At 28.7% G+C, this 12,195-nt stretch overlaps 1 protein-coding gene across 1 annotated transcript; it reads left to right on the top strand.

The window, feature by feature from the left end:
* LOC109330714 (probable indole-3-acetic acid-amido synthetase GH3.1) lies at positions 2,781–5,092 on the top strand. The gene is made up of 3 exons (XM_019564992.1): positions 2,781–3,204; positions 3,342–3,443; positions 3,630–5,092. The coding sequence occupies exons 1-3, from the start codon at positions 2,867–2,869 to the stop codon at positions 4,993–4,995; spliced, it is 1,806 nt and encodes a 601-aa protein (XP_019420537.1). The 5' UTR covers positions 2,781–2,866; the 3' UTR covers positions 4,996–5,092.

The following is a 12,195-nucleotide window of genomic DNA, read 5'->3' as shown; positions in this document are numbered from 1 at the left end:
TATGACCAATATTGCAGTGTTTCCATCGTCACCTTTTTCAGTATTATAAGAAATTAATTTTCTTACAATTATAACACATATGTTCTCATTTTAACTCAATCCTTGAACACGAATAGTACATATCCTATAGTGTATAATTTATATGTGTATATATCTTATTTATATGTACATAAATAAAAGAAGTAGTTAATGAATTTAAATTTATAATGTAACATTTTTTATAATGTTACTCGTTATACACCTCACATGCCATAATAGTGATAGTTGTCAAAGTATAAGGCCTAGTAATAAATGGTTACTCAGTAACTTTATGTTTTAATTTTTACTAGTGAAGTAATTCTAATAAAAAATGATGTCCGGATAGTTTTGTCCATAATTGGTTTTTGATGTCTAATTGCCAAAATAATCTTAAATATATAAAAAGCAAGTAATTTTTATTTTTCTATGTTTTTATTCATACATTAATATGTCAAAAAATTGAGAAACAAAAATTAACATGAGTATCAGAAAATGTGTGAACAAAATTACATTTAAAAAATATAATTTATAATGCAATACAGTACAAATTTCAAATATAACTAAAATTGTAATTATTCTGTATATTCTCTATAATTTGATCTGTAATTGAATTTTGAATGTGATCGGTCTTTGTTAATAAAATATATTTAGAAAATGAGATGTATTCGAATCATGTTGAACATCATAATTATCATATTGATGTACAATTTATTAAGATAAAATGACTTATATTTTGAATTAGTCAATACATAATTATATTATTACTGGTCAATGTGTATGGTTAAGTCAGTGAAAGATCGAATAATATTTTAAATTGTAATTTAATTATAAGAGTTTAAAATCTATACACCTATAATGTAAAGTTTTTTATACTATCAGCACATCGTTCACCATTGATTTGTATTACTTTTATTTGTGAGTCGATGATAATTAATAAATCAATAGTAGATGATTTGCTGATAATGTAAAAAAAAACTTATATTATCAATGTATACTTATTAAATCCTAATTATAATTTCTTTCATCTTCCATTGAATGAGAAAAAAAATTCTAAGGTCACAATTTTCAAGATTAACTAATCTAGTTTCATTGAATGATTCTAAATTTGCGAAAGTCACCAAAATAACAAATTTCAAAAGATCAACTAATCCATTTTCATTTGATGACTCAATTTGTTAAAGTCATCAATTCAAAGTCACATTTTCAATGTCAACTAATCCAATTTAAAAAATTTGTTATTTCTACCTTAGAGTTTCCAAAGCATTCATAAACTCCATGCGTATCAAAAGTCTATTATTTTCTTAGAGTAATGTCTAATGATAAGGATAATAATGAAAACTAAATTCGTGGGTATCATTCGAACATAACCTAAATTTAATGGGGAAATTCGATGTAATGGAGTTCAAATTTTATCTGAGATCAACTTTTAGGTTTGGTATAACTGATATCCTACCTCATATCTGATTGATACGTAGATTATAAAATTAGACATATATATATATATGTATTTGACTCGAGTTACATAAAACCTTACAGATTCAGGGATAATAACAATGTTTTCTACCTCATTTAATTTGGGTTTTGAAGTTCTGATTAAGGTTTGAAAAAGTAAAAAAAATTAGCTTGATTTGTCATGTTGTCATTCTTATTGATGGACAATTCAAAGTCATTCTAGTAGTATGATTTTGGATTCTATAAAAAAAAAAAGACTGAATTTAGGAAATTGTAAAAAATCATTCGGTATACATACTCATTAAAATAAAATAAAATATTTCCTAATTTTTAACTAAAATAATAAAACTAGTGGTAACATCAGTTTCATTAATTAAAATAAAAAAAATTTATTAAGAAGTTACACCTCTTAACTTATTTGTCCAATTGCTGTCTCTTCCTGAACTACATCGGCTACATTGCGTTTCAGCCGGCACCCATCGCTTTCAGAGACCAACAAAGTGAGCCAACACTACAAGGTATTGGCAGTGAATGAAAATCACACATCCCTTTATTTGTGTTCTAATAATATCTCAATATAATTAAAGAGTAGTCATTTAATTAAAAAAATAGTAAAAATAGAAAATAATTTTTTATATTATTTTATATAATATAATTAATTTAGGATATTACAACATACATTTTTTTTTGGAACATGTGCCGCATGACAAGTAAACTTAGACAACTTAGTAATGACCTGGTCATACATTAGCCCTACCTGTCTGCCACAATGCCCAGCCCTACGTGTATAATGGCCCACATGTCCCCTGCGACGTTCACAACAACAAATAAAATAAACTTGAATGAATATTAAATCATTAAAATGTTATATGCGTTCGTACATACTCTATAAGGGCTCACAACATCATTAGAACAACCAAAAACTTATTATATTAATTTATATGAGTAACACTTAATTCAGAGACAATTATAACTTTTAAGAAAATTAATTTCCTACTAAATGTAATACAAAAAATTATAGTTGTCACACATTAATACAAGATATTATTATTATTGATAAAAAATTTCAATTAAATTTTCATCTTGTGGATTCATTCCTAAATTAAAATTAATTCGAATTAGTCAAAATTAATAATGAAAATACATTTGTATTATAAGTAAATTTTTTTGGTACATTAAACTTTTATTACTAAGATAATAATTTTTGGTAATTTGTTACCCACGGGTAGAACTAAGACATGGCACAATTTTGTTGTACACTATAAATATCAGTCACCCTTTCACTCCCATTCCACAAATCCATTCTTTTTCCTTTCATTGTTCTATAAAGGTCATTAACTTGCTTGAGCCTTTTCTTTTTTTGACCCCAGTGTGACTAGAGTACTTACACCCCATCATGGAAACTGAGACCGAGTTTTCTCCACCCCATGTTGCTGTTGAACCTCCTCCTTCATCATGGGATGAGAAAAGCACAAAGGCTCTAAAATTCATTGAAGAAATAACCAGAAACACTGACTATGTTCAAGAGAGGGTCCTAGCTGAGATTCTGACTCAAAACGCAGACACAGAGTACCTTAAACGGTTTGGACTTAATGGAGCCACTGACCGGGACACTTTCAAAACCAAGATTCCAGTTGTTAACTACGAAGATCTTCAGCCTGATATTCAACGCATTGCTAATGGTGACACCTCTCCTATCTTTTCATCTCACCCTATCTCTGAGTTTCTCACCAGGTACCATACATCCACCGATCCACGTATCAATATTTCTTCTTTATCGCAACATAAATATGTAGTATAAGTTGTGTATTCTTCATCTTATATTAATAAATTATATACTATGCTTACATGCTGTGAAAATTACACTGCAGTTCTGGAACATCTGCTGGTGAAAGAAAATTGATGCCAACAATTCATCAAGAGCTGGACCGTCGTACCTTACTCTACAGTCTTCTCATGCCAGTAATGAACCAGTACGTTTCTGTTCCTGCATTGATTTCAGCGGTTATATATATATATATATAGTTATATACTATAAATCTATTTTTTTTGTATAACCAAAGTTTCTCTTCAACTGTGCATACTTTTGAATATGTGTTCTTCCCATGTTGCTGATATAATAAATACATACTAAGTTTTGATATATTAAATTTACATAGGTATGTGCCTAATTTGGACAAAGGGAAGGGTCTCTATTTTCTGTTCATTAAGGCAGAGACAAAGACTCCAAGTGGGTTAGTGGCACGTCCAGTTCTGACAAGCTATTACAAGAGTGAGCATTTCAAGAATAGGCCAGTTGATCCACACAATATATACACAAGCCCAAACGAAACAATTCTCTGCACCGATTCTTTCCAAAGCATGTACTCACAGATGCTATGTGGTCTCATCATGCGCCACCAAGTACTCAGAGTTGGAGCTGTTTTCGCCTCTGGGCTTCTGCGATCCATTCGGTTTCTTCAACTTAATTGGAGAGAATTAGCCCATGACATTTCCACCGGAACCCTAAACCCCAAGATCACAGACCCATCCATTAAAGAATGCATGGGTAATATCCTCAAGCCTGAACCAGAACTAGCGGAATTTATTAGCAAGGAATGTTCTGGGGAGAATTGGGAATGTATAATCACTCGGATTTGGCCTAACACAAAGTATATCGACGTGATTGTAACTGGTGCTATGTCTCAATATATTCCCACTATTGATTATTACAGTGGTGGCCTACCTAAGGCTTGTACTATGTACGCTTCTTCTGAGTGTTATTTTGGACTTAACCTTAAACCTATTTGCGACCCTTCTGAAGTTTCCTACACAATTATGCCAAATATGGGTTATTTTGAGTTCTTGGCCTATGATGATTCTTCTCCTGTAACTCTTTCTCGTGACTCACCTCCTCGCTTAGTTGACTTAGCTGACCTCGAAGTTGGTAAATATTATGAGCTGATTATCACTACTTATTCTGGTTTATGCCGCTACCGTGTGGGTGATATTCTTGAAGTCACTGGTTTCCACAACGCAGCACCGCAATTCAGGTTCGTGAGGCGAAAGAACGTTTTGTTGAGCATTGATGCAGACAAGACCGACGAAGCGGAACTTCAAAAAGCTATTGAAAATGCTTCTGTTTTATTACATGAGTTCAATACCAGCGTAGTGGAGTATACAAGCTTTGCTGATAGTAAATCCATCCCAGGGCATTACGTGATTTACTGGGAGCTTTTGGTGAAGGACTCGTCTCACGAGCCAACAAATGAAGTGTTGAACAATTGCTGCTTGGTTATGGAAGAGTCTTTGAACTCGGTGTATAGACAAGGAAGAGTTGCTGATAATTCTATTGGGCCATTGGAGATTCGAGTGGTGAAGAATGGTACCTTTGAGGAGTTGATGGACTTCGCTATCTCAAGGGGTGCATCAATTAACCAGTATAAAGTGCCAAGGTGTGTGACTTTTTCGCCAATCATGGAACTACTTGACTCTAGGGTGGTTTCTGTTCATTCTAGCCCAGCTGCACCCCATTGGACCCCATAACATGCACAATTACCAACCAACCTAGAAAATGTCCATATTTTGATATTTCAAATCTATTTGTTTTTGTCCTCTTTTGGACGTAGCTTTATTTAACAATTATGTACTTTAAACTTGTGCGTGAAAATAATTTCTCAATGATTCAAATGTGTGAACGATGCAATTATCATTTAAATGTTTGTTTATCCATGCATTCAAATTTTGGGTCTGCTATAACAATATAATGTTTTCAGCACAATCATAATTGTGACCTCTTTATCAGCAGCAGGGATGACAGTTGATGTATTACAGTGTACATTGTATTTGATTAGTAAAAAAAATAACAAGTTATTCAATTTTTATATTTAAATATTTTTAATTTTATGTCTTAACCATTCAAATACAACCGAACATGGAATTAAACATTAGTAGATATTATCCCATTTTTTCTTTGTCATTGCAATTATAATAAGCATGCAAAGTAACAGTAACCACAAGTTCAATTTAAAGTTTAAAATTTTACATCTGTCACGGAAACCATGTTCTCACATGGCATTTAAAGTTTAGAAAAGACGTCAAAAGCTTAGATGATGTAAAGCTTTAAGATTTGGTAGGTTCTTAATTGACTCCTTAGAATTGGTAGGATCCAACTTTTGATGTTATCAATTGTGACGCTTTGAAATAATTATCTCTTTCTGTAGGTTCAATGGGTGCTTTCAATAGGACCACATGTTATTATTTATGTCTCATTTGGTGTCTTAAGCCAATGAGAAAGCTCCACTCATTTTTAAAAAAATTATAAAAATAGAAATTAATATTTAAATATTATTTCGTAAAGTTTGATTGATCTGAAACATGAGTATAAAAAATTATGGGACATTGCTACATGTAGATTATGAAATAATTGAGTAAAGTGCGAAACTTGGGTTTAACTTTTAATAACAAGGGCCTTGCGTTTTTTGGAAATATGTTACAGTATCTTTATATAGTAATGGCTTTTCTATGTTCATTGAATAGAACTGCAGGCAAAACTAAATGTAGTTGTTTCTGGTCGGAGGAAGCTTTGTAAAGTGACTGGAAGACGCGTTAAAAGTAAAATCTTTGAATGTCTTCCTGTCTGGAATAACTAGTAAATAATCTCTGGCCTTTTTCTGTCTTAGATATAACATGTGAACAAATACCTAGAAAGTTATCACGATTCATGTAAAAGATAAAATAAAGAAAGAAAAAAGCGGATCAAATAAAGTGCTTTCAAAGCTAATTGCTCCAATATATATGTTGTTATTTTAATGAGATTAATTTTGGTTCATTATTAACGTAGTTTTATATAACTGTGTGTATTAACAAATCATTTAAAAAAATTATTATTATAGATTTATAGTCCTCAGAGTTATTGATTGATGTCATAATATAGGATAAAAATGGTGAAGTTATGCATGAAGTGAAGGTTACCCTGCCTTATCCCCTTGTATCATTAATTTAAAGTCTCTAGAAGTGGTGTAATTTGAGAATAAAGATGTTCCAACAAAGATGATAATATGATAACAAAATTTATCAATATGATCTAACAAAATTGCTAGATTTATAGGTAGATTTAAGTTTGGCATTATGAGTTAATGTGTAATGTTGGTAGGAAAAAAACATAATTTGATCATCTTTTTTTCTTGAAAGAAATTAAATTTATAAGTATTCTCCACTTTATTAACAAGAACTAATATATTTTGGGATTTATGGTCGCCCTTTTAACAAATGTATGATGTTATCAGGAATCGAACTTTCTTTTTGGGAGAGAGAGGAATTTAACCTATTTTCTTTTCTCCACATAACCAAGTTTATCTTCATTTTTCTTTCCATCGCTCTTTCTCTCAAATCATCCGCGGAATAACCCCAACTCGTAGCAAGATGCTTCTAACGTTCGAGAGGGATTAAGATTTGGACCAAACGTGACGTACTTACCTGCTTCATCTTAATTTGATTTTGAGTTTTTGGGTTAAACTTGGTTCATATTCTTTTATTCTGTTTGTAAATAAAAAGACATTGTTTATTCGTGTTTTCTCTGTAACAGAACCGCAAATGCAGTCTATGACAACAATGCGATACACAGTAACGTTTGTTGTTCTCTTCCCCTTCTCGAATTAATTAAAATCGTGCATCTTCGACCATTTATCAACTAGCTTGAAGATTAAAACAATCCCAAATTGTTGTGTGCATTTGACAAAGTATTTTCACTATTAAGTCATGCTTAGTAGAATTATTTTAGATAAATTAACAGTGAATGTATGGATAAGAAGGGGGAAGGAAACCCTAGAAAATTTAAAATTATGAGAAAGAGATGGAGATATTAAATAGAAAATACCAGGCTTGTGTTTAGTTCTGAGTGTGTCTTATGAGCAACTAATTTTGAGTCATTAAGAAAATATGAAAAAATGTAACCAAAGTTTCTCTAGATAATTGGGGAAATTTATTATTATTCCATCGTTTCTTATTGGATTTCTTGTTACAGAGACTTTGGATTAATTAAGTAGTATTGTTAGTGCTTTTGATAATTTCTAACCGTTGTGTAGAATTCTTTTTGAAGCACTTTTGGAGAAGCTGCATGCATATCAGCATATGCCTCACATGGAACATGGTGTTGAATTTAATACTCAAAACATTTAGCTACTCGAAAATAATCGGCTATTTTGAACAAAACATAAGTTACCTATATAGTATTATCATTTAAGATTTTCTTAATCACAAGTGCCACATAAATATCTCTTTAAAGTTGTATTTTGTACACATGTCACTTTGCTATTTGATAGCGATGTAGAATGATTTATATTTCAATTCTAATTATTAGATATTTATTATATTTATTTATTTGGAGACACTCAATTGAGTGATTTAATAGCTTATATTAATTGTTTGAGTGCATATCTCTCCCCTATTAGATAGAGATGTTTTTTTTATACATACTCAATAGAAATGTTGACACATAAGATTAAAAATATTTAATTATTATTATTAAATTAAATAATTAAAAAACTTATATATTTCTCAAACATCCACCAAAACATATCTCTCCTATGATTGTTGTCTATATATGGGTGAGTGTGTTGACTTTAATTTTTTAGTCCCAGCTGTTCACAAGAGGAGAGAGATAAGTTGTTTCGAAGATATTTTAAATGGGTAAATAAAAATATTATTTTATGTTTTTAAAAGTTTTTTTAATTATATGGCAATATATTATTTGACCCGTAGGATTAAAAGGAAAAGGAGATTACGTGCCCAAATCGTGTTTTACTCTATGTCCCAAGCCAATTAGAATGTTACATTTGATTATTTATTGTTTTAAAAATTTTATTTTATTCACATATTAATATATGATAGATTTGAGACAGAGAATGAGAAACTGTTTCACTATCCTACTGAAAGCAAGGTACTATTGGAGACAGCCCAATCTATTGGATAAGTGTGTCTTGCAGCTCTAGCAGTAGCCATGAACCCTAAGTTGTTAATACTATAAAACTAGAAGAGAGAATTACCTAAAAACAGCAAATACAAAATGATATCGAATGTCTGCATGCTTATCCAAAGGTTTAGATAGGGAATGTGTTTGAACAAAATAAAGGGAAGATTCATCTTATGATACAGTCGTGGAAGCTTCGCATTTTGGTACCCAACAATAGATTACAGTGGCTTGCACTGCAAGTCAACTAGAATGTGATGACATGTCCTAAAAAATTTATATTTCTATTATCTGAGTTAATCACATTTTAATAAGTAATGAAAAATTTATTCTTTTACTTTTATATTTTTTTTATCTAATTAATATTTTTTGATAAGATTGGTACACAATAGGATATCAAATCTTATACCATTAGAATGCATGAAATATGAGGTGGAAAAGAGTTGGAATTTTTTGAGTATTATTTTATTAAAAAAAATTAAAACTTAGAATGTCAATTTTTTCCTTCTGTTTTAAGATTTGAGTCCACGGAGAGTATCTCTATTTTAGGAAGTATTTGACTAGAGGCAAGAATATTTTCTGATTGGGATTAAGATTTCAATTATACTCACATTATTAATTGTAAATATTTATTTGTATACTTATACAATAAATGATGTGAATATATGTAAGACTATTCACTCGTAATTATTATATAATAATTTATCAATTGTTGACACCATGTATGTGTGCTTTAAATAAGGATTTGATGTTTTAAAACATATCTAAAAGTTTATCTCACATTAATGAAAACATTAATATTAATTAAAAATAATTAAATATTTTTTATTTTATATATTTTTTATGTTTTTTATTCATTGTGATTGACTCCTGCCAGATAACATATCAATATTTCATGAGCTTTTGGTCTCCAATTTCTCTCCTAATCACCCTCATCATGAGATTATTATGATGGGTTGGACTATATGCTTTTATCATTTTAAATTAAAACTCGAAATTATGATAATGAGTATATTTAACATTAAATATAAGACTTAATTTTAGGAACTAGTAGTCTTTTTTTAGTGAGAAAATTCACACCATTAATGTTATAATTATATAAATATTAATATAAATAATTTATATAGATTTTTAAAAATAGAATATACATAAATTAGAGATATACTATAAATGAGGTTCAAAGTAGAAATATAAATTCTCAATAAGTTTAAACTAGAGCAAGACAAAATTAGTTTATTAAAATTTCGAGTCATTCATATACCCTTACTATTGACTGTTACATGATATTTCAAAATTAAATAATAATTAAATTATTATTTATATATCATTAAATAATAATAAATTTATTAACTATTGGTTTTTATAAAGAATAATAAATATTTTTATCAAATAATAATTAATTTATTAGATTTAATTTTTATATAAATAATAAAATTTATATAATTAAATAAAAAGTCATTATTAAAGTAATCAAGCTTAAATAATAAAAAATTAAAATTATTTTAATGTATTCACTTATTGGGTTTAAGATTGATGATATTTCAAGATCGATGTTATCAATTTTTCTCTTAATTCTATTTTTTATTAAAAAAATAAAAAATGTAGTAATGATTAAATGATATAACGGGTAAGGTTATATTGTCAATACTCATTTTTATCTAACCCATAAAAGTCTAAAACTTTTTTAACATCAAAATAATTAATTTCGAAAATAAAATAAATAGTAAAAAATAAGAGTTTCCTATAAACTCATTTGTTTTCTGTACAAAAGTAAAAGAATAATGAATAAAAATTAACGGGGATATACCTTCTGAAATTTAAAAAAATAAAATATAAAAGAACGAAAAATAACAAAATGTTGGAATTTTTATCCTCAATAAGGTAAAATAAAGTCATTATTGTTGAGATTATTATCCCTAATAAAGTGTTGACAAAGTCAACGTTGATAAGATTTTTTTCCTAATAAAACTGTAGGAGATTATTATTTCTTTGCTATAAATATTACTCATTGAAAGAAAAAAAAACCATAAAAAAGAAACACACTGTAAACACAGCAGAAAGTACTAATTTTGTGCCTAGACAGTCATGCAAAATATTGGTCAAAAGCATTCTGTACGTGCTCATGGTCTCCCACGATTATCGTAGGTAAATTTGTATCGTACACATACTAGGTATATATTTCACTTCCTACTTTTTTTGTTTTTTATATTAAATAATGATAACATCATTATTAATTGCTTAGAAAGATAATCATAAATTTGAGGAATAAGTATCACATGTTTCAAAAAAATTATGTTTTCATGTTTCAAGTCAATTATATTACAATAAGTAATCAAAAAAATTGTTTTCTATTTTATGATTTTTTTCTTAACTATTTGTCATTTTCTAATAAGATTGGTACACAATGAGACAGCAAATTTTGGAACATGTGATCTCAAAAAATAATGATACTAATGTGGGAGTTAGGGTCCTCAACATTAATGGAGAGGTAAGTGATTCAAAAAGTAAGGATAAATGCAATTTTCAATTACACAGATATTGTTTTGATTATAATAAAATCATATTTTTGTCATTAAAAACAAGTGAAAAATATACACTCCATTAATGGAGAGATCCTTACTTCTAATGTGGACACTTGACAGAAACAATGAGGCAACACGTGTCTCTTCTCAACAAAGAAAAATGAATGAGTAATGATTTAGAAATAGGATTACTATAAAATTAAATCTAACATGGATTTTTAAATTGCATATGGACCATGGTTATAAATCACAATTTTAAGATATGATGCCTTATTATATAAGGATTGCATTTCACAATTTGAATGTTGCTGAATAATTAATTACAACTTCTTATTTAAGTAGTGATTAGAAGTTAAAATTAATCATTATTAAGAAATAAAATAAACTAAACTAACACATACTTTGCTTTTTTATTAAAGAACTACTAACCTTGATTCATATTGCTTAATAGATACGTAGTAGCAATATTTCAACTATTTCAACTTATTAAGCACAACAACAAAAACAAATAACTTGTCATTTTTCAATAATTAAATAACTAAACAAACTTTAAGGTATAAAATAATCTATGTTAGTTAGTAAGAGTCTTGTTTAGAATGGACGGATATGATACTATTACCTTTCATATTCTATAATGAACTTCCAAATTTAGATATTAAAATCCAAAGCCCAAAATTTATTGGTGCAAAAGATTTTTTATATTTGTTATTACAAAAAATATAGTAACAACTCTAGAAAATTGCATAACAAAAAAATGGGGATGTGAGACATATGTTCTACCACTTTAAGTTCATATATGATAGCTAATGTTACTTCCTAGGTGGGTAGACAAATCATGAAAATGCTAATTTTTCTTCCAACCTTCAATAAAAAAAACTTCAAATATTGAAAGAGCAAATGGAATCATTACCATGTTTTATCTATCAATGTGTTACTTAGAGGCGGCTACTATCTCTGCAGGTTTTAACCCTTTTAAGATAGAAAGAGGGTTAGCCCTTATGCAAGTGTTACAAAGTCCGTTACAGAGAACCCAAAGTTAATGGGCTCCCAATTGTTTTTAGTTTTTTCTATAAAAATAATCATCCAGTTATAAGCTAAATTTTACTTTTATAATTATTAAATTCCATATATATATATATATATGCATGTTTCTAATATTTTATTAATATAGTGATTATTGTATTATATTATTATAGCTGATGTAAAATTAAATTAAGATACCATATAAATTCAAGGTCCATTAAAATATATATA

This window comes from Lupinus angustifolius, chromosome LG17 (assembly GCF_001865875.1).
Source record: "Lupinus angustifolius cultivar Tanjil chromosome LG17, LupAngTanjil_v1.0, whole genome shotgun sequence".
NCBI lineage: Eukaryota > Viridiplantae > Streptophyta > Magnoliopsida > Fabales > Fabaceae > Lupinus > Lupinus angustifolius.
Note: the sequence above shows the minus strand (reverse complement) of the source record. Positions and strands in the feature narration are given on the sequence as shown.

Coding starts and splice junctions, on each gene's coding strand:
- LOC109330714 (XM_019564992.1), top strand. CDS start 2,867: ATGGAAACTGAGACCGAGTTTTCTCCACCCCATGTTGCTGTTGAACCT. Junction 3,205..3,341: donor ATCTCTGAGTTTCTCACCAG/GTACCATACATC, acceptor ATTACACTGCAG/TTCTGGAACATCTGCTGGTG. Junction 3,444..3,629: donor CTCATGCCAGTAATGAACCA/GTACGTTTCTGT, acceptor AAATTTACATAG/GTATGTGCCTAATTTGGACA.